The sequence below is a fragment of the Rhinopithecus roxellana genome, chromosome 3 (assembly GCF_007565055.1).
Source record: "Rhinopithecus roxellana isolate Shanxi Qingling chromosome 3, ASM756505v1, whole genome shotgun sequence".
NCBI classification, from domain to species: Eukaryota; Metazoa; Chordata; class Mammalia; order Primates; family Cercopithecidae; genus Rhinopithecus; species Rhinopithecus roxellana.
Window position 1 is genome coordinate 158623157 of NC_044551.1, and position 21213 is coordinate 158644369.

Here is a 21213-nt window from a genome sequence, read left to right on the forward strand (position 1 = left end):
AACCTCCGCCTCCCGGGTTCAAGCAATTCTCCTGCCTCAGCCTCCGGAGCAGCTGGGATTACAGGCGCCCACCACCACGCGCAGCTAATTTTTGTATTTTTAGTAGACACGGGGTTTCACCATGTTGGCCAGGCTGGTCTCGAACTCCTGACCTCAGGTGATCCGCCCGCTTCGGCCTCCCAAAGTGCTGGGATTACAGGCCTGAGCCACCGCGCCCGGCCAGAATTATTCTTTTCCACAAAAGAACAAACACATACATAACTTTTGCCACGTCTGAAGACGAGGGTTCTAATAGGGCGCGGGTGGTGTATCAGGTATTTTTAAAGGAGCTACCCAAGAATCTCAGCCTGTCAGGCCAGTCATTCCATTTGACCCTATCTGGCGCGGATTGGGGCCCGGACAAGGTAAAGGGTTGACATGAAGCTGCACAGTGAGACAACGCTGGGCCCGAGCTAGAAGCCAGAATCATAGCCTTGTCCCGTGCGGTTTCTCGTCGCAGTCGGGCCCTGGCCTGGCATCTCCAGGCAGGTGGCCTTGGACGGAAGCTCGGCCTACTGGCTTCACTTGTGGGACCCTGGGGGTCCTCTCCTCCGCCCACGGAGCCTGGTTACTCCCACCTCCTCAAGCCTAGGGCCTGGGGAAGCCTTTCCTCGTTCGCGGCCTCACGGACTGCAAGGTCCTCTTGCTCCCCCGAAGTCGCTCCAGCACCGCTTCTCAAGATTCCCGCTTCCGAGCGGCTCGCTTCGCCACCTGCCGTCCCTAGCCTCTGCTTGGGAAGGCCAAGGACATCCCCCACGGAAGCCTGGGCCCACATCCCCATGCCCTTGCGGCACGTCACCTCCCCGCTGGCCCGGAATATGCCTCCGCCCTGCACTTCCTCCCTGTAGCGCCGTCTTTCCGGCCGGGCTCCCTTCTAATTGGCCGGCTCAAAGCTTCCTCAGGGACTCGGCCGCTCGGGGCACTGCAGCGGCCTCTGTAGCCGCTGTCCCGAGGTTTAGACTCGCCCTTTCGGCTGCGAGCTCTCTGTGGTGCCGGCAGCGACATGTGGCGCCTCCCGGGACTCCTGGGCCGAGGTAAGGGACGTCCCAGCGGCCAGCTTCACTCTAGGCCGCAAAGACCGAACTGGAGTGGGGGCAGGCCCGAGGAAACAGCCGAAGCGATCGTGGGCGGGGTTAGAGCTAAGGAAGGTGGGGCCTGAAAGAGGGCGGGGAAGTCAGGGGTTGTTGGAACTTGAGATGTGGGTGGGCCTAGCGAGAAGAGGGTGGAGTCCAAGGAGATGGTGGGACTGTTGGGAGGGGTGGAGTCCAATGGCTGGAGATGGTGGACTGAATGAATGAAAGACGATTAGGGGCCAATGGTGTAGGCATAGCCAGTGAAGAGAGGAGGGGTTTAGAGACAAAGAGACGCAAACATTAGTGAGAGTATGTGTATGAACGTTTGGTTATCTTAGAAGAGTGGTTGGCATCTATAGGAGAGCAGCAGAATCACATGGGTGCTTTAAAAAATTGTGGATGCTCGATCTCCTGACCTCGTGATCCACCCGCCATCCTGGCTAACACGGTGAAACCCCGTCTCTACTAAAAAAAATACAAAAAACTAGCCGGGCGAGGTGGCGGGCGCCTGTAGTCCCAGCTACTCGGGAGGCTGAGGCAGGAGAATGGCGTAAACCCGGGAGGCGGAGTTTGCAGTGAGCTGAGATCTGGCCACTGCACTCCAGCCTGGGTGACAGAGTGAGACTCCTTCTCAAAAAAAAAAAAAAAAAAAAAAAAAAAAAAAAAAAAAATTGTGGATGCTCTACCCTGAGAAATCTTAGTTTATTGGTTCTGGGGTACTACCCTAGAATCTGTAGTAGATAAAAGATTCCCATGTGTATCCATGTTTAAGAACCTCTGCTGAGGCAGATGACAGTGATTCCTGGGTTCTTGTTGAGGTGCCTGAGTTTTGGTTGTTCTCTTCAGCTCTTCCCCGTACGCTGGGACCTAGCCTCTGGAGGGTGACTCCTAAGTCCACCAGCCCAGATGGGCCTCAGACTACCTCCTCCACTTTGCTGGTTCCTGTGCCTAACCTTGACAGGTAAGATAGTGCCATTTTGCCACTCGTTTCCTCCCCTGGTCTCCCTTTTTTTTTTTTTTTTTTGAGACTGAGTCACATTCTGCTGCCAAGGCTGGAGTGCAGCGGCGCAATCTCGGTTCACTGCAATCTCCACCTCCCGGGTTCAAGCAATTTGCTGCCTCAGCCTCCCAAGTAGCTGGGATTACAGGCACCAGTCCCCACGCCCTGCTAATTTTTATTTTATTTTATTTTATTTTGTTGTTTTGAGATAGAGTCTCGCTCTGTCGCCCAGGCTGGAGTGCAGTGGCACTATCTCGGCGCACTGCAACCTCCGCCTCCTGGGTTCAAGCAATTCTCCCAAGTAGCTGGGATTTCAGGCGTGTACCATCACGCCCGGCTAATTTTTTTTTTGTATTTTTAGTAGACACGGGGTTTCACCATGTTAGCCAGGGTGGTCTTGATCTCCTGATCTCATGATCCGCCTGCCTCAGCCTCCCATAGTGCTGGGATTACAGGTGTGAGCCACTGCGCCCAGCCAATTTTTATATTTTTAGTAGAGACGGGGTTTCACCATCTTGACCAGGCTGGTCTTGAACTCCTGACCTCATGATCCACCCACCTCAGCCTCCCAAATTGCTGGGATTACAGGCGTGAGCCACCATGCCCATTCCCTGGTCTCCCTTTGCCCCTACTTGACAGCCTCTTATTTTATCATCTAGGTCGGGTCCACATGGCCCAGGCACCAGTGGGGGTCCAAGGTCCCATGGATGGAAGGATGCCTTCCAATGGATGTCTGCCCGTGTCTCCCCAAACACCCTGTGGGATGCCGTATCTTGGGTAAGGCTTCCCCAGCCTTGTCCTTGACCTTCAGTGTAGATGAGAATGATCCTGCATGGATATACAGCCTACCCTGGAAACAAGGGCTAGGGAATCACTGTGTCCATTTAACAAGTAACCCATGGTATTGGAGCATATTCAAGTAGATATTGCCACTTTCCCCACCCCCGCCATGTATGTTTTCCTCATTTCATTCAGTAAATGTTTATTTAACACCTTCTCTGGGCCAGGCATTTTTGCTAGGCACTACAGACATAGCAGAGAACAAGATAGATATATTCTTGCCTTCATGGATCTTACAATAAATAATAATACATTGCATCATTTTTTAAATTACTTATTTATTTTTTTAATTAGTTTTATTTTTTTTTCTGAGACAGAGTCTTGCTCTGTCACTCAGGCTGAAGTGCAGTGGCATGATCTCGGCTTACTGCAACCTCTGTCTCCCTGGTTCAAGCAATTCTCCTGCCTCAGCCTCCCAAGTAGCTGGGATTACAGGCACGTGCCACCACGCCTGGCTAATTTTTGTGTTTTTTAGTAGAGATGGGGTTTCACCATTTTGGCCAGGCTGCTCTCGAATTCCTGACCTAGTGATTTACCCACCCCGGCCTCCCAAAGTGCTGGGATTATAGGCGTGAGCCACTGCGCCCTCATAGTATTATTTATTAATGTAAAGTATTATACATGCATTGTCTTGTGTAATCATTACAAAATTTTTACAAGGGAAATATCACCTTTGTTTTACAGATGAGGAATCTCAGGCTCCGCAATATTAGGTAACATGCATAGGGTCTCATACCTGTTAAGTGGAAGAGCCAGATTTAACTCTGGAGTTCATGTTCTACTGCTTGGTTGCTCCATCTAATACAGAGCCTAGCCCATGATAGTTACTCAATAAATATTTGTTGAAACTGATCTAAAAGGTCAGATTCTTAGTAGTGAATACTAGGTCTCATAGGGCAGAGTCTTTGCTTTTCAGGCAACGCTCCAGGTAAAAGTTCTGCTTATAAGGTCTTCTGAATGAAGTTGACACACACATCACTCTCATGTTTGTCACAGCTCATCCCTGCTGTTTTCATGCTGTGTACTTTGGACAAATGACTTGACCTCTGTGACCCTTGGCTTTCTCAATCTGTAAATTGGTGACACCAGCAGAGCTGAGCCTGGGATGTCTCCATGACAGGGTTACCTCTCTCTGAGGAGCTGTGTACTAAGGCCATATCACACCCTGAAGAGAGGAGCATTTTCCCATGTTGCCAAAGAAGATCTGAGCCCTAGGGCTATCCCATAGTGAGAAGTAGGAAGTGGGCCTGGATTCCAGAAGTCCCAATGCCATCCCTGTGCTCTGTCACTACTGCTCATATGAAAGGGTCTGCACGCAAGCTGTCCTCAGTACCATAGATACTTGTCTTTGTTCTTCACAATGCTGGTGCCTTTTCTTCTGGCCTTATCTCACATGTCACCCCCACAGAGAAGCTTTCCCTGACTCCTTGTCTTGTCAGGACCCCTCTTATGCTCTGTGTAGCTCCCTGATTGGTTTCCTTCTTGGCATTTAGCATCATTAGTAGTTATTGTATTTATTTCTCTCTGTACTTGTGTTTTGTCTTTTTAAACACAAGGTATAAACTTCATGAGGGCAGAAACTATGTCTGTCTTACTTGCTATTGTATGCAGTGCCTGTAGCAACAAGTAAGTATCTGGATCAGCCTCAGTGTTTTTTTTTTTTTGTGTGTGTGTGTGAGACAGAGTCTTGCTCTGTCGCCCAGGCTGGAGTGCAGTGGCCAGATCTCAGCTCACTGCAAGCTCTGCCTCCCGGGTTCACGCCATTCCCCTGCCTCAGCCTCCCGAGCAGCTGGGACTACAGGTGCCCGCCACCTTGCCCGGCTAGTTTTTTGTATTTTTTAGTAGAGACGGGGTTTCACCGTGTTAGCCAGGATGGTCTCGATCTCCTGACCTCGTGATCCGCCCGCCTCGGCCTCCCAAAGTGGTGGGATTACAGGCTTGAGCCACCACGCCTGGCCAGCCTCAGTGTTTTTTTAGGCTGGAGTGCAGTGGTGCAATCCTGGCTTACTGCAACCTCTGCTTCCCAGGTTCAAGCAATTTTCATGCCTCAGCCTCCTGAGTGGCTGGGATTACAGGTGTGTGCCACCACACCCAGCTAATTCTTGTATTTTTAAGTAGAATGGAGTTTCTCCATATTGGCCAGTCTTGAACTCCTGGCCTTAAGTGATCCACCTGCATCAGCCTCCCAAGTGCTGGGATTACAAGCGTGAGCCACTGCGCCCGACCCTGAGGCAACCTTCTTAAGCATAACACAAGGAGACAGGAGACAGGGAAAACCAAGCAGTCTCTGGGATAAGAGCCAGCTCAGGTCTTCTGCAGACCTGTCAGAAAAGAAACACCTTTACAAAGCTTACACCTGGAGATGTGTGTGTGCTGGGATGACTTGATTAGGGGAATGGGAGTTGGTGGAAGGAGGGGTTGTGCAAGACTGGAAAGAGAGCCTAATGGGGAACGCTGACCTGTTGCTGTATTTGCAACTAGGTGCCAACCTACTCCCATTATCTTTTTGCCTGCTTAGTCTTTGCTTATTTAGTCACTTGATCAAGCATTTATTCAGTTTATACTTATTAGGTCCCTACTATATTTTAGCACTGTGCTATACTTTTGCACCAGAGATACATTGGTGAGTGAAACATACATGGTCCCTGCCCATGTTGTGCTTATAGACTAACAGGAGAGACAGACCTTAGATAAATAACTGTGGAGATGATTGTTTAAATGCCGGTGTGGTCAGGGCTCCAGAGAAGTTAGGGTGTTGTGAAAGTTTGTAGTCGGGGAGCTGCCCCACCTGGATTTCCTGAGGAAGTGATGTTTGAGTGTAAGGCTGGGTCTGACGGAGTTGACTGGTGAAGGACCGTGTCCTTAATGTGCTGTCTTTCCCAGGGCACTTTGGCCGTGCTGGCCCTGCAGCTGGCAAGGCAGATCCACTTCCAGGCATCCCTGCCAGCAGGACCTCGGCGGGTAGAACACTGCTCCTGGCACAGTCCCCTGGACCGTTTCCTCTCATCTCCCTTGTGGCACCCCTGCTCCTGTGAGTTCTCAGTCCTGGGGACAGGAGGGCTGGACTGGGAGTTTCTCTGGGCCGGGAAGCGTCTCTGGACACACCTCAGGAAAAGAGCCATCAGCAGCTCCTTGCCTTTCCTATCTGAAGTCAGAGGAAGAGGAATGTGGGGAAGTTCTATCCACCCAGGGTGTGGGCCATACCTACCCCTCAGTGTCTTTCCATTTCCTCCCATCACCTCCAACCGAGGGAGCCCCGCAGGGTCCAGACTACTTTAGATTCTGGGTGTGGCTTCCTGGCCCACATTCAACCAGTTAAATTATTCTCTGGTCAGTCACTCAGTCATTCATCAATAAATGAATCTTTATTGAGCACCTATTATGTGCCATGGTGCAGAGGCAACATAGCCTAGTGGTTGAGGCTCTAGAGTCAGATTCTAGAGGTTCAAATCCCAAAACTGCTGCATACTAGTCTTATGTCTCTGAACAAGTCACTTTTAACTTCCTTCTGCCTCAGTTTTTTCATCTATAAATTGGGGTAATAATAAAACCCACCCCATAGGTTTCTTGTGAGGACTAAATGAGTTAATACATGTCAAGGACTTAGGGCAGTGCCTGGCACATAGTAAGTGTGCAGTAATTATTAGTTTAAGCATTAGTTCTTATTATGATGATAATCACTGGCAATATTGCTATCAAAGAAAGTGCTAGGTACTGGGGCTACAACAGTGAGTAAGGTAGGCGCCTCCCTGCCATTGAAGAATTTAGGCAGAGAACTGATTGATGGTTAGGGCGGGAGATCAGCACAAATACAGGCCCCTCTAGACTCCTCTGGAGGGAAGCCAAGGAAACAGAGAAGGAGGAGTGTGAAGGAAGTATCACAAGAGTTTCAAAATTCTTCTATGGCCTCTCAAACCTCAGGGAGGACTCAGTCAAGCCGGAGCAGCCTGCACTGATCCTCTTCTGACCTGATCACTCTTTTTTTTTTCTTTTGAGACAGAGTTTTGCTCTCACCCAGGCTGGAGTAGTGGTGTGATCTTGGCTCACTGCACCCTCCGCCTCCTGGGTTCAAGCAATTTTCCTGCCTCAGCCTCCCGAGTAGCTGGGATTACAGGTGTGTGCCACTGCAACCCGCTAATTTTTGTATTTTTAGTACAGATGGGGTTTCACCATGTTGGCCAGGCTGGTCTTGAGCTGCTGACCTCAGGTGATCCACCTGCCTAGGCCTCCCAAGGTGCTGAGATTATAGGTGTGAGCCACTGTGCCTGGCCCAGACCTGACGGCTCTTGCTGGCTCTTTCCAGCACTGCGACAACACGTCCTCCCCAGCCCTGATTGCCCAGCTCCCAGGCACACTGGCCTCAGGGAGCCCAGACTTGGCCAGGAAGAAGCCTCAGCCCAGCCCCGGAACTTCTCACACAACTCCTTGAGAGCAGCTTGTCCTCAGGACCCCTCTGAGGAAGGTATGTCCCTGCCTCATGGAAGCAGCAGAAGGCAGAGGGTGGTGGTGGCGAACCGGGCAGAGGGACGTTGCTTGCTGTGAAGGGAATTGGCCCTCCTGTGAGATCCCATGCCTTGTGAGGTGATTCGGGGTCATTTCGGTTCCTGGCGAGGGTGCTGGATGGAAAGCCTGGGTAGATTGGAGGAATCCGAGAAAAGAAGTACAACTTTCTTCTTTGCCCTGGCCAGGTGTCGGCCTTTCCCTTGCAGGTCCCAGTGATTTTGGCTTCCTGCATGCCAGTGGCAGCATCGAGTCCAAGGCAAAACCAGCCCAGCCTCAGCCCACTGGTGAAAAGGTATTATCCAGATTTGGCCACCTGGCTCCTCATAACATTCTCTTGGGCAGGTGGCAATCCCAGTAAACCGTCCCTTGGTAAGTCTTTATATTTCTTTTCCAGGAACAAGATAAATCAAAAACTCTTTCCCTTGAGGAGGCTGTGACTTCCATTCAGCAGATCTTCCAGCTCAGTGTTTCCATCGCTTTCAATTTCCTGGGTAACCAAATGGACCCTACCTCAAGGCAGGAGGGTGGGAAAATGGAAAGGGTATGGGGTAGGTCAGATATAGTCAGGATAGGGAGTGGCTTAAACGAGAGATTTTATTTTCTCCCAGGTAGGGAGATTTTATTTGGTCCCAGGTAGGTAGAACAAATCTGGCGTGGCAGGGACCCATTCTTATGCAAATGTGCCCTGCCATTTTAAAACTGGCTCCCAACTTGAGGCACAGTTGGCAGTTCCAGCTCCTGTCCTCCTGTCCATATTCTAGCCAGCTGGAAGGGGCAAGGTACTAAAGGATCACTCCTTCCCTTTAATCTAGACTTTGCACAAATCCTTATCCAGAATGTAGGCACATGGCCACACCTCACCACCGAGGAGACTAGTTACTGTGTATGAAGGAGAAAATACATCTTGGAGGGCACATAGCATTCTCTGCCACGCTTAGGAAAGAACAGGCTCCTGGGGTTTGGAGCAGACCCTCAATGTGTGAACAGGAACCTCTTACCCTCATGTGGGGACTCCAGACACCCTTCCACCATTTGTCCTGGTCTCTGCAATAACTAGGCTCCTTTTAGGCCTTCTAACATGGGGACTCAGACTCCCCACAGCATCTGCTGGGGTCTAGTGGGCAGATAGGCAAGAGGCTGGGATTCACTCACAACAAATTTATTGAGCATTTACCTTTTGCCAGTTCCTATTTTAGGTACTGGGGATACAGTGATTTACAAGACAAAGTCCTTATTCTCAGGGAGCAGAAAAACAATAATTGAGAAATAAATAAAAAGAGAATTTCAGATGTTGATAGATGTTATGAAAAAAATAAAACAAAGGAATGTATTAGTGACTTGAACAAGGAGCAGTTTTGATTTAGAAGTCCTCACTGAGCAGAAGACCTTTGATGTAAGACCTGTCACAAAAGTAGCCACTTTTGTTTCAATCTGGAGAAAGAGCTTTCCAAGTGGCGGGAAAAGTAAGCGCAAAAATCCTGAGGCAGGTTCGGATTTTGATTGCTAAGGGAACAAAAGAAAGGTCAGTGTGGCTGGAGCTTAGAGATCTTGAGAAGGGCCGAAGGAGATAAAGCCAGAAAAGCAGTCGGGTCAGATCAGGTGAGGTCTTCTGAGCCACAGTAAAGAGTGTGGATTTTCTAAGTGAGATAGGAAGTCTTTGGAGGGCTTTAAGCCGGAGCTGGAAACGGGGCAGTCACATGATCTGATGTACTTTTCCAAAGATCTCTCTGGCTGCCATATAGACAGACATGGATTGTAGGATTGCCAGGGAGGAAAAAGGAGACCAGGTAGGCGCTGTTAGTGACAGCTAAACAAAACCTGTCGGTGGCGTGGTCTAGAAGAGAGAAAGGAGGGAGCAAGAAGAGTAGATGGATCTGGGTATATTAATGAGCCAGGTGGGAAACAGGAGGATGGTGGGATCCTTTGCACTCTTGAGTCTTCTCCCCAAGGGCAGAGGGCTCTGTCAACCCTGGACAATGAGTTTGCAGGCAGCAGGGAGGCAACTTTATTTAATTCACTGCTGGCTGAATGGAACCTGGTTTCTCCCTCATTAGCTTTATGTGATTTTGATGGGCAAAGAGTCTCTTCTCAGAATTTTCTTGCCCATCCCTTCATTCATATATTCATGTATTCAGCAAGCACTTGGAACGGTGGCAGAACACAAAGGAGCATAAGCCATAATCATGTTTTGCATTTGTATGGTGCCTTCACCCTAGGCGAAGTTATTTCTTCTACATTCTTTTTCTGTTTCTGCCTCCAGGATTTTACAGTCTAATTGAGGAGACAGGACTTGTTCTTTTGAAACGGTTTAGTTTGTAGAAAAGGCTTGGTATATTAAGTAAGTGCCAAAGAAGTGTTTAAAGCCTGAGTGTGGTCTGAAGGTTCTAGAGCAGACACAGGATGGGAGCTTTGATGGTGGAGGTGGAAAGAGAGATCCCAGGCAGGAGAGACAGTTGGAGCAAAGGCTTTGAGTTGAGAATTGGTCGTGCCCTGATCCTTTCCTGTTTCCTCTTTGGGCAATGAAAAGAGCATGGGCTTTGGAGTTGGACGTGCCTGCATTCAGGTCTTGACACTGCTGTATTACCTCTCCCAATTTCTTCATAAAACAAGATTAACGGTATCACTTGTATCAGTTAGGGTTTGTTGGTTATGAGCAACCTAAACCCACGCTGGCTAACTTAAGCACAAAAGGAATCTATTGGGATATATTGACCTGCCAAGCCTCAGAAAGGACAGGAATCAGGGAAACTCCAGAGACCCAAGAGGCAGCAGCTGATAGGCAGTATCTTCAGAGTGCTGCTGTCAGAATAAACCTACAAGGGCTGTTTTCTCTTCTTGTCCCAACCAGATCAAGGTTCAGATTCCTGAGAAAGAACCTCCGTGGTTAGGAAGAACACAAGCACATTGATTGACAGCACTAGGGGACGGGTTGTTCCCAATGGGAAATCTAGATGCTATTACCAAGAGAAGGAGGAGTGGTTTACAGCAGGGCAGAACCCACTGCTGTCTATGGCAAACCAGTGAAATATTCAGAGGGTAGAAATATATGCAAAGGGCTGGACACAGTGGCTCACGCCTGTAATCCCAATGCTTTGGGAGGCCAAGGCAGGTGGATCACCTGAGGTTAAGAGTTTGAGACGAGCCTTGCCAACATGGTGAAATCCAATCTCTACTAGAAATACAAAAGTTAGCCAGGCATGGGGGCAGACATCTGTAATTCCAGATACTTGGGAGGCTGAGGCAGGAGAATCGTTTGAACCTAGGAGGTGGAAGTTGTAGTGAGTCGAGATTGTGTCACTGCATTCCAGCCTGGGCAACAGAGCAAGACTCGGTCTCAAAAAAAAAAAATATATATATATATATGTATATACGTGTGTGTGTGTATATATATATATGTGTTAAGTGTCTGGCACAAAAAAAGAAAAGGAGGATAATCAGATGTGGAGTCTGTAGGTACCTGGCTAAGGGTGTGGGAAAGTTCGCTGAAGAAGCTATGAGTGTTTGTGCCCTGTGCCTTCTTACAGGGACAGAGAACATGAAGAGTGGCGACTACACGGCAGCCTTTTCTTACTTCCAGAAAGCTGCAGCCCGCGGCTACAGCAAAGCACAGTACAATGCGGGCTTGTGTCATGAGCATGGCAGAGGCACCCCCAGAGACATTAGCAAGGTATTCCCCTGCCCCCAAGCCCGCCCCCTGTGCTGGGCTGCTGAGATTGATGTCTAGAAATGAGCAGTGGGCAGGGATGGGGGAAAGTTTGGCTTCTTTTCTCCACTTGGTTCTAGCCAAGCTGCGAAGGAAAAATAAGAAAGAAGCTCCTAACTTCCAGGAATTTAGACTCAAAATTCAGGGAGGGCAGGGATTTTGCCTTTCTTCTTTGCAACTATATTCTCAGCCTAGAATAGCATCTTGATTAATGGATTAATGAATTTTTAAAAAGTGGGATGAGAACACAAAGAGGTTATATGTAAGAATGTATTTCTTAGGGTTGTATGTGAAGGCAGAAAAACCCAAAAAACCCTGAAAGTTTCTTCAATAGAAAACTGGTTAATTACATCTATTTGGGCCTTAAAATGATGTGCTAGATATATATGTCAGGGAAAGACATTCATGGTGTACCATTAAAGTTAAAAAAATAGGTTATAAAGTAGTATAGTATGATCTAAGTCTCTCTCTCTTTGCCCCCCCCGCACACAGACATATGTGCGTGCAAATGCATAGATGTCTAAAATGTATGTGTGTATGTCTAACATATACATGTGAGAAGATATTTACAAGGCTGTACACTAAAATTTTAAGCAAGAATGATCTTTAGGAGGCTGAATTTCTTGGGATTTTATGTTTCTATTTTTGGTTTATATTTTAAATTTTTGGCTTATCTGAATTTTCTGACTAGTCTATAATTATGTATTATTTAATTAAAATAAATTTTTAAAATTTCACTGAAAGAAAAAGATGTACAGAGTTACCAGCTGACTGGGTGTTTCTCCCTTTGCCCCAGGCAGCCCTTTATTATCAATTGGCTGCCAGCCAGGGCCACAGCCTGGCTCAGTACCGCTATGCCAGGTGCCTACTACGAGACCCAGCCTCTTCGTGGAACCCTGAGCAGCAGAGGGCAGTGTCCATGGTGAAGCAGGCTGCAGACTCAGGCTTGAGAGAGGTGAGTGCCATTGGCAGGGTCTGTTCAAGGTCTCTGGGGCTTGTGGAGCCCGAAAGTGACCAAGATGCCTTTTTTTCCTTCCTCCTTGACCACAGGCCCAAGCTTTCCTCGGGGTGCTTTTCACCAAGGAGCCCTACCTGGATGAGAAAAGAGCTGTGAAATATCTTTGGCTTGCAGCCAACAATGGGGTATGAGCTCTCTAGTGGGCAAGCATGTTGGGGATGAAGCCTGATAAGAGAAGGGATTTTGGAACTGGTACTGAGTTCTTCTGTGCTTAGGAGATTGTTTGATAGGAGCCTTGGCCTGGCTTCAAGCCTTAGCTCTCACTGACTTACTGTGTGACCCTTGGGCAGTTGCAGTAGAACGCCGGAGCTGGCTTGCACCAGGCTGTGAGAGCTGTTGGCGGCTTAAAATCTGCTATGGTGGGAATATTTTCACCACAGGAATTGCTAAATGCCACAAAGCAGAGCTTTTTCCCTCCCCGAGAGCCAGTTGTTCAACATTTATCAGCACACTACTGGGCCTGCTCACTTCTTGATTCAAACCTGTTTCCTCATTTGTAAAATCAGCATAATAATGCTTGCCTTACCTGTCCACTACTTCACAGGGTGGTTGTGAGGATCAAAATCTATCCGAGATAACTAACAGGTGTGACAGTGCTGTGTGACCTGTACACATGAAAAACGCATCATTACAAGTGATGGTAACCCAGGGAAATCAGAAGACGCCATCAGGTGGAGACAGTAAACAGGGAACACTGCTCAGTTTGGGGTGGGTGGGGATGTCTGGTTGTTTGTGAACTGGGGTCATTGACATTCAGACAATTCAGATGTGTTCCATGAAGCATTAGTTCTCTGGGATGTTTATAAGTCGTAAGAGGAAAAAAATGGTTAGATGGGTTTGGGAAGTACTGAGTTAAACAGTTCATGCAGGAAGTCTCAAAGCTTTATGTCACTGTAGATCACTGAAAAGGTCATCTGTAATTTGCTGTATTCCTCAAGTGTATTTGACCAGTGTACCTTTTGAGTTGCATCTTGAAGGACCAGGAATCTTAGATTAAATCAAGCAATATATGCGTGAACTGTAATCTCCCTACATAGGGGACTGCTGCTTCCTTTGTTTTCTGGCCAACACACTGATAGCTTCATTGAACTCCTGGGCATCAGAATGCTTTTCCTTGTCTACTCTGTGTTGCCCAAAGTATCTGTAGTAACTGTCCAAAGGGGACCAATGCCACCAAGTATCCACCAGATAATCAGACCAGCATGCTAGCAGGAGAAATGCACAAAAGGTATCTGTCATCTGCTGTGTGACACTGTATTGGGACTCAGACCTGACACTCTTCCACCCCACAGGGAATTGTGTCTTTCTGGGTTTGTACTGAGCAGCGATGCAGGGGTGGTGTTTAGGCCTTACGGTGTGTCCACTGCTGTGTTGTAACCTGGTCTGTAGGGATGAGTCTGCCGTGTGTTATGGAAGTAGGGGGAGAATGTGTAGACAACTCTTCCCAGAAATTTGACTGTGGAGGGTAGAAGAGAAATGGGACCATGGTTGGGAGTCAATAATGTTTTGTTTTGTTTCGTTTTTTTTTTCTTTTTTCTTTTTTCTTTTTTGAGACAGAGTCTCGCTCTGTCGCCCAGGCTGGAGTGTAGTGGTGCAGTCTTGGCTCACTGCAAGCTCTGCCTCCTGGGTTCAGGCCATTCTCCTGTCTCAGCCTCCCAAGTAGCTGGGACTACAGGCGCCCGCCACCATGCCTGGCTAATTTTTTTGTATTTTTAGTAGAGACGAGGTTTCACCGTGTTAGCCAGGATGTTCTCGATCTCCTGACCTCGTGATCCACCCTCCTTGACCTCCCAAAGTGCTGGGATTACAGGCATGAGCCACCACGCCTGGCCTGTTTTGTTTTTTTAATTGGGAGAGTGAATATGATTCGTATAGTGAATGTAAGCACTTTTCATATAGTGTATTTAATCCTTGCAACAACCTAATAAGGTAGGTGCTACTAGTATCCCACTGTATAGGTGAGGAAACTGAGGCACCATGAGTTAGAGTCACATGCCTGAGTTAACACAGCTGGTAAATGGTAGAGCCGTGATGGGAGCACAGTCTGGCTATGCAGCTGGACACCCAGCCTCTACCTCTACCTACCTGAGCCTATTTCTACCAGGAGCATAGTTCTCGGTGACAGGAGAGAGAATCGAGGATCCAGAGCTGGGACAAAGAGCATAGCTTTTTTTTTTTTTTTTTTTTTTTTTGACATGGAGTCTCACGCTGTTGCCCTGGCTGGAGTGCAGTGGCGTGATCTTGGCGCACTGCAACCTCCACCTCCTGAGTTCACGCGATTCTCCTGCCTCAGCCTCCTGAGTAGTTAGGATTACAGGTGCATACCACCACAACCGCCTAATTTTTTTTGTATTTTTAGTAGAGACGGGGTTTCACTATGTTGGGCAGCCTGGTCTCCCAACTCCTGACCTCGTGATCTGACTACCTTGGCCTCCCAAAGTGCTGGGATTACAGGTGTGAGCCACTGCGCCCAGGCTGAGCATAGCTTTTTAGAGAAGAATTGCTTTTTCTGTCAGCCCTCCCAGGCAGAGATTCAGGAAGGCACAGGGCCTTTGGGAAGACAACCCTCCACCCTTGCCTCCTTGCTGTTTCAGGGCAACGTAGGAGCCCGACTCCCAGGTTTCCTGTAACTGGGCTGTTTCCTGTAGTCTTCCTTGTGCATGCTTTCAGCCAGCCTGTGCAAGAGAAGCCTCCACACTGCCCTGGCTGGAATCTCCCTGGGTGGAGGGATCCCCCTCTCCTTTGTGTTGGGTGAGCTCTGAGCCTCTGGCGTTTCATAGTTGAGATCCCTTGTTATGGGACGGGCCAAGGCTGGGTCTTGTTCCTGCATGGATGAAGTCCCAGCATGCCTGACTTCACCTTCCTCCTGCCTTAGCATTTCAGCTCCTCATTCCTGCGTGTGTTTGTCTGTTTGTCTGTCCATTTTCTACTTAGGACTCACAGAGCAGGTACCACCTTGGAATTTGCTATGAGAAAGGCCTTGGTGTGCAGAGGAATCTGGGAGAAGCCTTGAGATGTTACCGGCAGTCAGCAGCTCTGGGAAATGAGGCTGCCCAGGAGAGGCTGCGAGCCCTCTTTTCCATGGAGGCTGCAGGTACAGACCCAAGTCCGAGCCAACAGGTTCATTCCCTGAGCTCAGTACTCTGTGACAGAGTAGTAGGTAGTAGTAGTCTCTGGTCTCCTAATCATTTCCAACCCCAGTGGTGGCTAAGAACGCAGCTTTTGGGGACGGGCGCGGTGGCTCACGCCTGTAATCCCAGCACTTTGCGATGCCAAGACTGGCGGATCATGAGGTCAGGAGATCGAGACCCTCCTGGCTAACACAGTGAAACCCCGTCTCTATTAAAAATACAAAAAAAAATTAGTCAGGCGTGGTTAGCGGTACCTGTGGTCCCAGCTACTCAGGAGGCTGAGGCAGGAGAATGGCGTGAACCCGGGAGGCGGACCTTGCAGTGAGCTGAGGTCGTGCCATTGCACTCCAGCCTGGGCAACAGAGCGAGACTCTGTCTCAAAAAAAAAAAAAAAAAAGAAAAGGGCTGGGCGCGGTGACTCAAGCCTGTAATCCCAGCACTTTGGGAGGCCGAGACGGGCGGATCATGAGGTCAGGAGATCGAGACCATCCTGGCTAACACGGTGAAACCCCGTCTCTACTAAAAAATACAAAAAAATTAGCCAGGCAACGTGGTGGGCGCCTGTAGTCCCAGCTACTCGGGTGGCTGAGGCAGGAGAATGGTGTAAACCCGGGAGGTGGAGCTTGCAGTGAGCTGAGATCCGGCCACTGCAGTCCAGCCTGGGCCACAGAGTGAGACTCAGTCTCAAAAAAAAAAAAAAAAAAAAAAAAATGCGGCTTTTGGAGTCAGACAAACCTGAGTTTTTTGTTTTGTTTTTTTTTTTATTTTTATTTGAGATGGTGAAACACCAATGTTTCATTTTGAAACACCAAAAAAAAACAAAAAACTCAGGTTTGTCTGACTCCAAAAGCCGCATTCTTTTTTTTTTTTTGAGACGGAGTCTCACTCTGTGGCCCAGGCTGGAGTGCAATGGCGCCATCTCAGCTCACTGCAACCTCTGCCTCCCAGGTTCAAGCGATTCTCCTGCCTCAGTGTCCCGAGTAGCTGGGATTACAGGCACCCACCACAATACCCGGCTAATTTTTTTATATTTTTAGTAGAGACGGGGTTTCACCATGTTGGCCAGGCTGGTTTCAAACTCCTGACCTCAGGCGATCCACCCTGTCTTGGCCTCCCAAAGTGCTGGGATTACAGGTGTGAGCCACTGCACCCAGTCAAACCTGAGTTTTAACCCCCACTGTCACTGAACTTGGACTCCATGGCTTTTTGCCTCAGTTTCTTCACCTCTAAAAATGAAGGTAATGGTAGCACCTAACTCATTAGGTTGTCATAAGGGTTAAATGAGATGACTCTAAGGGACTTAGCACAGGCTGACAGCACAATAGGTATTGAACAAGTGGTAGCTGCTCTGATGATTTTGTAGGAGAGACAATATCCCAAGGTTGCCTGAATTACCCTTCTAGGGCTCTGAGAGCCCTGCTCACTCATGAGTCACTGGGGTTGGGAGTTAACAATGCCTGGGGAACCAAGTCCTTGAAGAAGTGCTGGCTCCAAAGTCGGAGTCCAAGAATGTACAGCATGAGTAAGAGTTGCTCTCACCTCTTCTTGTATCCCCAGGGCCCAGCGACCTGATAGTTACAGGACTGAAGTCTTTCTCCAGCCCCTCCCTCTGCAGCTTGAACACCCTGCTAGCAGGAACCTCACGCCTACCACATGCCTCAAGCACAGGGAACCTTGGCCTCCTCTGCAGAAGTGGGCATCTCGGAGCCAGCCTGGAATCCTCCAGCAGGGCTATCCTCCCACCCCCCTACCCACTGGAAGGGAGTGTTGTAAGACTAAGTTTTGGCTAAGGTGAGATAAAGCATAGTCACTGGTGCCTCTTAGGGGCCAGAGGGAGCAGGAGGTTGGATAACAAAAATAAAGCATCAGTAACCCTTTCCAGGTAGAAATTACAGCGGGAGTTCAGGTTCCCAAGCAATTTCACGTACATGGCTAGTAAGTGACTAATCTTCCCCGCCAACTTGGTAGCCTCACAGATGAGCCTTGGATGCATCCACAGTCATTTCTGGTCTGTGCACCAAAGGATGCATTCAGTGACCTATGAAAAGCCCTACTGAAGGGTCTAGAGACCTGTGCTCACCTTAGCCTTTGTCTTTGAGCAAATAACTTATCTTCTCCCTTCCTATGCCTTGGTTTTCTCACACTTAATCCTGTACTGCTGTTGCCAATGTCTGATGTGTGTATCCCTGGTTCACAAGAAGATTTTAGGTGGTATTCAAATTAATATTTTCTATTTCAGTAGTTACATATTTAATGTATAATATAAAAATATGACTAGCATATTGACCTGTAGTTTGACAAATGTTCTGTCTAGGATAAAGCTAACTGTAAAAAAAAAAAGTGAATCAGTTTAAAGAAAAACATAACGTAAAAGGGGGCACAGGTCCAGAGAGGTAGCAAAAATCATAGGGGCAGTTCTGTGAATGGCTGGCCCTTAGAAAATACTGAATTAGGCCATCCTCAAGACTAGCTCCACCATTCACCTCTATTCATCCCCCATGGGCTCATAATCATTTTCATTTCAGCTTTGATTTGGAAGGAAGAAGTTTCTTGCCCAAATGCCTGGATGTGTCTGCTTGACTTTCAGAACTTCTCACCTCAGCCCTAAAGATGGAGCCTGTGGGTTCTCAGAGAGATATCACAACTTGAGTCCCGAAGAAGAGGCCAGTTACCCACCCGCCTTCCCCCAAACCCTAAGCACCTGCGCCAGTACAGTCAAGAAGAGGAAAGTATGTGAAGACCCAGGTCTGGCTCTGCCACTTGCCTGGCCATGTCACCTTGAAGCAGTGACCTGACTCTCTATATTGCTTCCTCAGTTGTATACCAAAGGCAATGGTGTCTGCCATCCCACCTTACAAGACAAATGCAAGGGCATTTCACCACAGAGAGGACCTTTGTGCTCACTTTGGCCCGGGAGGCAATGATGCTCATGGTTGCATGACTTTATGAGTTGCTGGGCCAGGATGAGGACCTGGGCCTCCTGACTCCTGGCCCAGGGTTCTTGTCCATCAGTTCAGACTGCAAAGCATTATGACTGTCCTAGTCATGGGAGAGTAAATGTAGATTGCATGCTAAGAGTCCTAGAGCTGGAGAGTGTGATTTTGAGGTCCCCGTTTGGGAAACGTGTGCCAGAAATGTCTAGGTGTTTAATAAAACAGATATTGGATTATATCATCACTCTTGCCCTTGAGTATGTTGGGAAGAGCCAGGGAGATGGGCAGGGGGAGCTGAAAGCTGAGGCTCCGTCCTCATCTCTAAGCTCTCCATTAACCAATTTAAAGGATCTTAAAAGCTTCTCCAAGAGAGAGACTTAGGAAAAAAAAAGATTTCTGAGTCAACGCTAATGAGTCCAATTACTGAGTTTGTGAATAGCTATTCCCTGGCTTCTGGATGTTCGCCCAAGTTGAATAGCATAGATGTGGTTAGGGTGGGGGCTGGGAGGGATAGAGGGCCCACTCCTCACAATCCCATGACTGTTTGAGTGGAGACCAACCAGCTTGGCCAATTCAAAGGCAAGAAGATTTGAGCGGGGAAAGTTGTCCACGTTTCCCTCTCTGCTTCCCACCCCACCTCTCCCAACTTCTAAGTGGTCCTGCCACACTTTCCTAGCACCTCCCTTTCACCTGGGGAGCCCAAGTGTCCTCTAGCTCCAGCTCCTCGCCTGCTCCCTGCCTCCTTTTCAGGGCTTCTCTGCACACTGGCTCACCGCTATTGGACCTTGCACATGGCCACCTTCCACAGATGGCACTCCTTGGGAGCAGGGATCTTGTTTTTGTATTCCAGTGTCCCCAGCACTCAGCGCAAGGCCCCCCGTGCAGGGTAGGAAACCTGAGGTTTCAAACTCAGGGTTTTAAGCTGTGCAGTGCACTAAGCTCTCTGCCAAAAAACAAACAAAAAAAGGTTTCTGTGGTTAAATAAGTTTGGGAAACGCTTCACCAGACGTCCCCTTTTTATAGATTCACAATATACATCAGCATATTTGAGGTTCCAAGAAGTCCTCCAGTAAAGAACTCAGTTAACCCAATGTTTTCCCTCACTGAGTGGAGCCCAGAGCCTGTTTCCCTACAGATTGCTTTTGAGCCTTCCTGGGGCACCCTCTGCATGAAATGTCACTATGTGCCCTCCCTGTGGAGCCCCACTCCCCAGCCTCCCCTCTGTGGTCATTTTGGATTTTCTGACTACTTCCTTGCAGCCATAGCCGGGGCCAAGGGCTGGTTCACAGTCTGGACACTCGGTGTCCTGTGGTGAAGGCCAGATGCAGCCCTCCCGGAGTGGCTTTCCCTCCTACTCAGTCACTACTGAGCTAAATACTGATTCAATTTGGGGTACCAAAGGTTGGGGGTAGGATATTTTTAAACTCTCCAATTTAAAAAGGAAGGGCCTCTCCTGTGGAAAGAGGATGGCAGAGTTGTGAGAAAGGTGTTGTCAAGGGACCAAAAATCCTTGGCTGTTAGTCACTGCGGTCTTGATCCAGCACCAGGGGGATGGGCCTCATTGGCAGAGCTGGGGACTGCTGTGCTTTTGCCATTAAAATTCTGTTATTAATGACTCATCATCAGTGCCCCAGAGGAAGTGTGAGAGGATGAGAGGGAGGTGGCTTCCATCAGCAGGGCCAGCCTGGGTCAGGATGCTGGGTTAAAGCCTGGCGCCCTCACCAGTGAGACCTCTGTGGGAAGCTGTACTGCCTCAGTTTCCCTATCCGGAGATGCTGTTTTCGGGGAGTCCTGACACTATGATGAGAACAAGGCTATTTGATTCACTATATCTTTAGTGCTAATATAGTGTGGGACACTCAGATGTTCAGTAAATATACATTCAACAACCCCCCGCCCCATCCAGTGCCCAGCACCAAGCCTACCCAGCACATAGGAGGTACTTGAAGTAATTTGAATGAATAATTTTAAATAACGTGAATGAATAATTCTGTATTGCCCCCCACTCGCCACCTACACACACACACACACACATTTGGTTCCCTGTGCTACTTCTGGCACTTAGTAATTGTTCAATAAATACAAAATGTTTGTTGCATGAGTGTTTCTGATCATGTCTTACTACTTCTCCCCCATCGTACCCAAAATTTAGTAGGAGCTAGAAAATGCTTATCTATTCTCTAGGTACACACTATGTACCAGGCCAAGCCTCTCCCTCCTCCTGTCCTCTTTTGTGGGATTTGGTTCTCTCCAGAGGTTCAGGGGTAGTGGTTGCCACATCACTCTTATTTTAGCCAGAGAAGAGGCAGGGTCAATGAGCTGCCAAACTGAGGTTGGGTGACAGACAAGGCAGCTGCCTGTCAATCTCTGAGCTGCCCCCAGGCTCTGAGTGAGTACTGCATTGCACTCCTGGTGCTGGAGAACGGCTATTGATTTAAAACAAAAAAAAAAAGTCCCTCTATGCCTCTATGCTTTCCAAATTAAGACAACATTTAACTGAGTGCTTGCTGGCTCGCCTGCTCCCTCAGTCTCCCAGGGGACAGAGCCCATCTTGGTGGAAACTGTTTTGAGCATGTCCAGAGTCTCAGCTTTGACATCTTGGCTGATGTCAAGAAGTTTCTGTAACCTTCCTGTTCAGCACACCCGGTTCTGTCACCATAGACATGGTCTCACTCTGAGCCTGTTATCGGGAAAAGTGCCGGTATCAGCTCATCAGGAGGGGATACATGGTGCAGGAGAGAACACTGTCCCTCACGTACATACACCCCCATTCTGATCAAAGTTCAGAACAGGAGCAGCTCTACCCATGAGTTATCCAGGTTCTGCAGGGAAGGCAGGGCTGAGGGCTGACCTAGAGGATTGTAGTGCTTCCTAATTTTTTTTTTTTTGAGATGGAGTCTCGCTCTGTCGCCCAGGCTGGAGCACAGTGGCCGGATCTCAGCTCACTGCAAGCTCTGCCTCCCGGGTTTATAC

The 21213-nt window shown here is 48.6% G+C and overlaps 1 protein-coding gene across 2 annotated transcripts; it reads left to right on the forward strand.

Annotated features, from left to right (window-relative positions):
- The first annotated feature begins 881 nt into the window (after positions 1-881).
- DELE1 (DAP3 binding cell death enhancer 1) lies at positions 882-20338 on the forward strand. Of its 2 annotated transcripts, none has more exons than XM_010388258.2 (13): positions 882-1073; positions 1959-2073; positions 2772-2889; positions 5836-5983; positions 7256-7414; positions 7641-7747; positions 7850-7946; positions 10980-11122; positions 11955-12113; positions 12209-12301; positions 15111-15270; positions 16865-17098; positions 17895-20338. In XM_010388258.2, the coding sequence occupies exons 1-12, from the start codon at positions 1043-1045 to the stop codon at positions 17095-17097; spliced, it is 1563 nt and encodes a 520-aa protein (XP_010386560.1). In that variant the 5' UTR covers positions 882-1042; the 3' UTR covers position 17098; positions 17895-20338. The 2 variants fall into 2 exon arrangements, with proteins under 2 accessions (XP_010386560.1, XP_010386559.1); XM_010388257.2 differs by having other exon boundaries at positions 17833-20336.
- Positions 20339-21213: the final 875 nt, after the last annotated feature.

What these genes read in the sequence shown, in the direction of transcription:
- DELE1 (XM_010388258.2), top strand. Translation starts at nt 1,043, where the DNA reads ATGTGGCGCCTCCCGGGACTCCTGGGCCGAG. An exon ending in CCCGGGACTCCTGGGCCGAG is followed by an intron (nt 1,074 to 1,958) that starts GTAAGGGACGTC and finishes TGTTCTCTTCAG; the next exon opens with CTCTTCCCCGTACGCTGGGA. An exon ending in TCAGGACCCCTCTGAGGAAG is followed by an intron (nt 7,415 to 7,640) that starts GTATGTCCCTGC and finishes TGCCCTGGCCAG; the next exon opens with GTGTCGGCCTTTCCCTTGCA.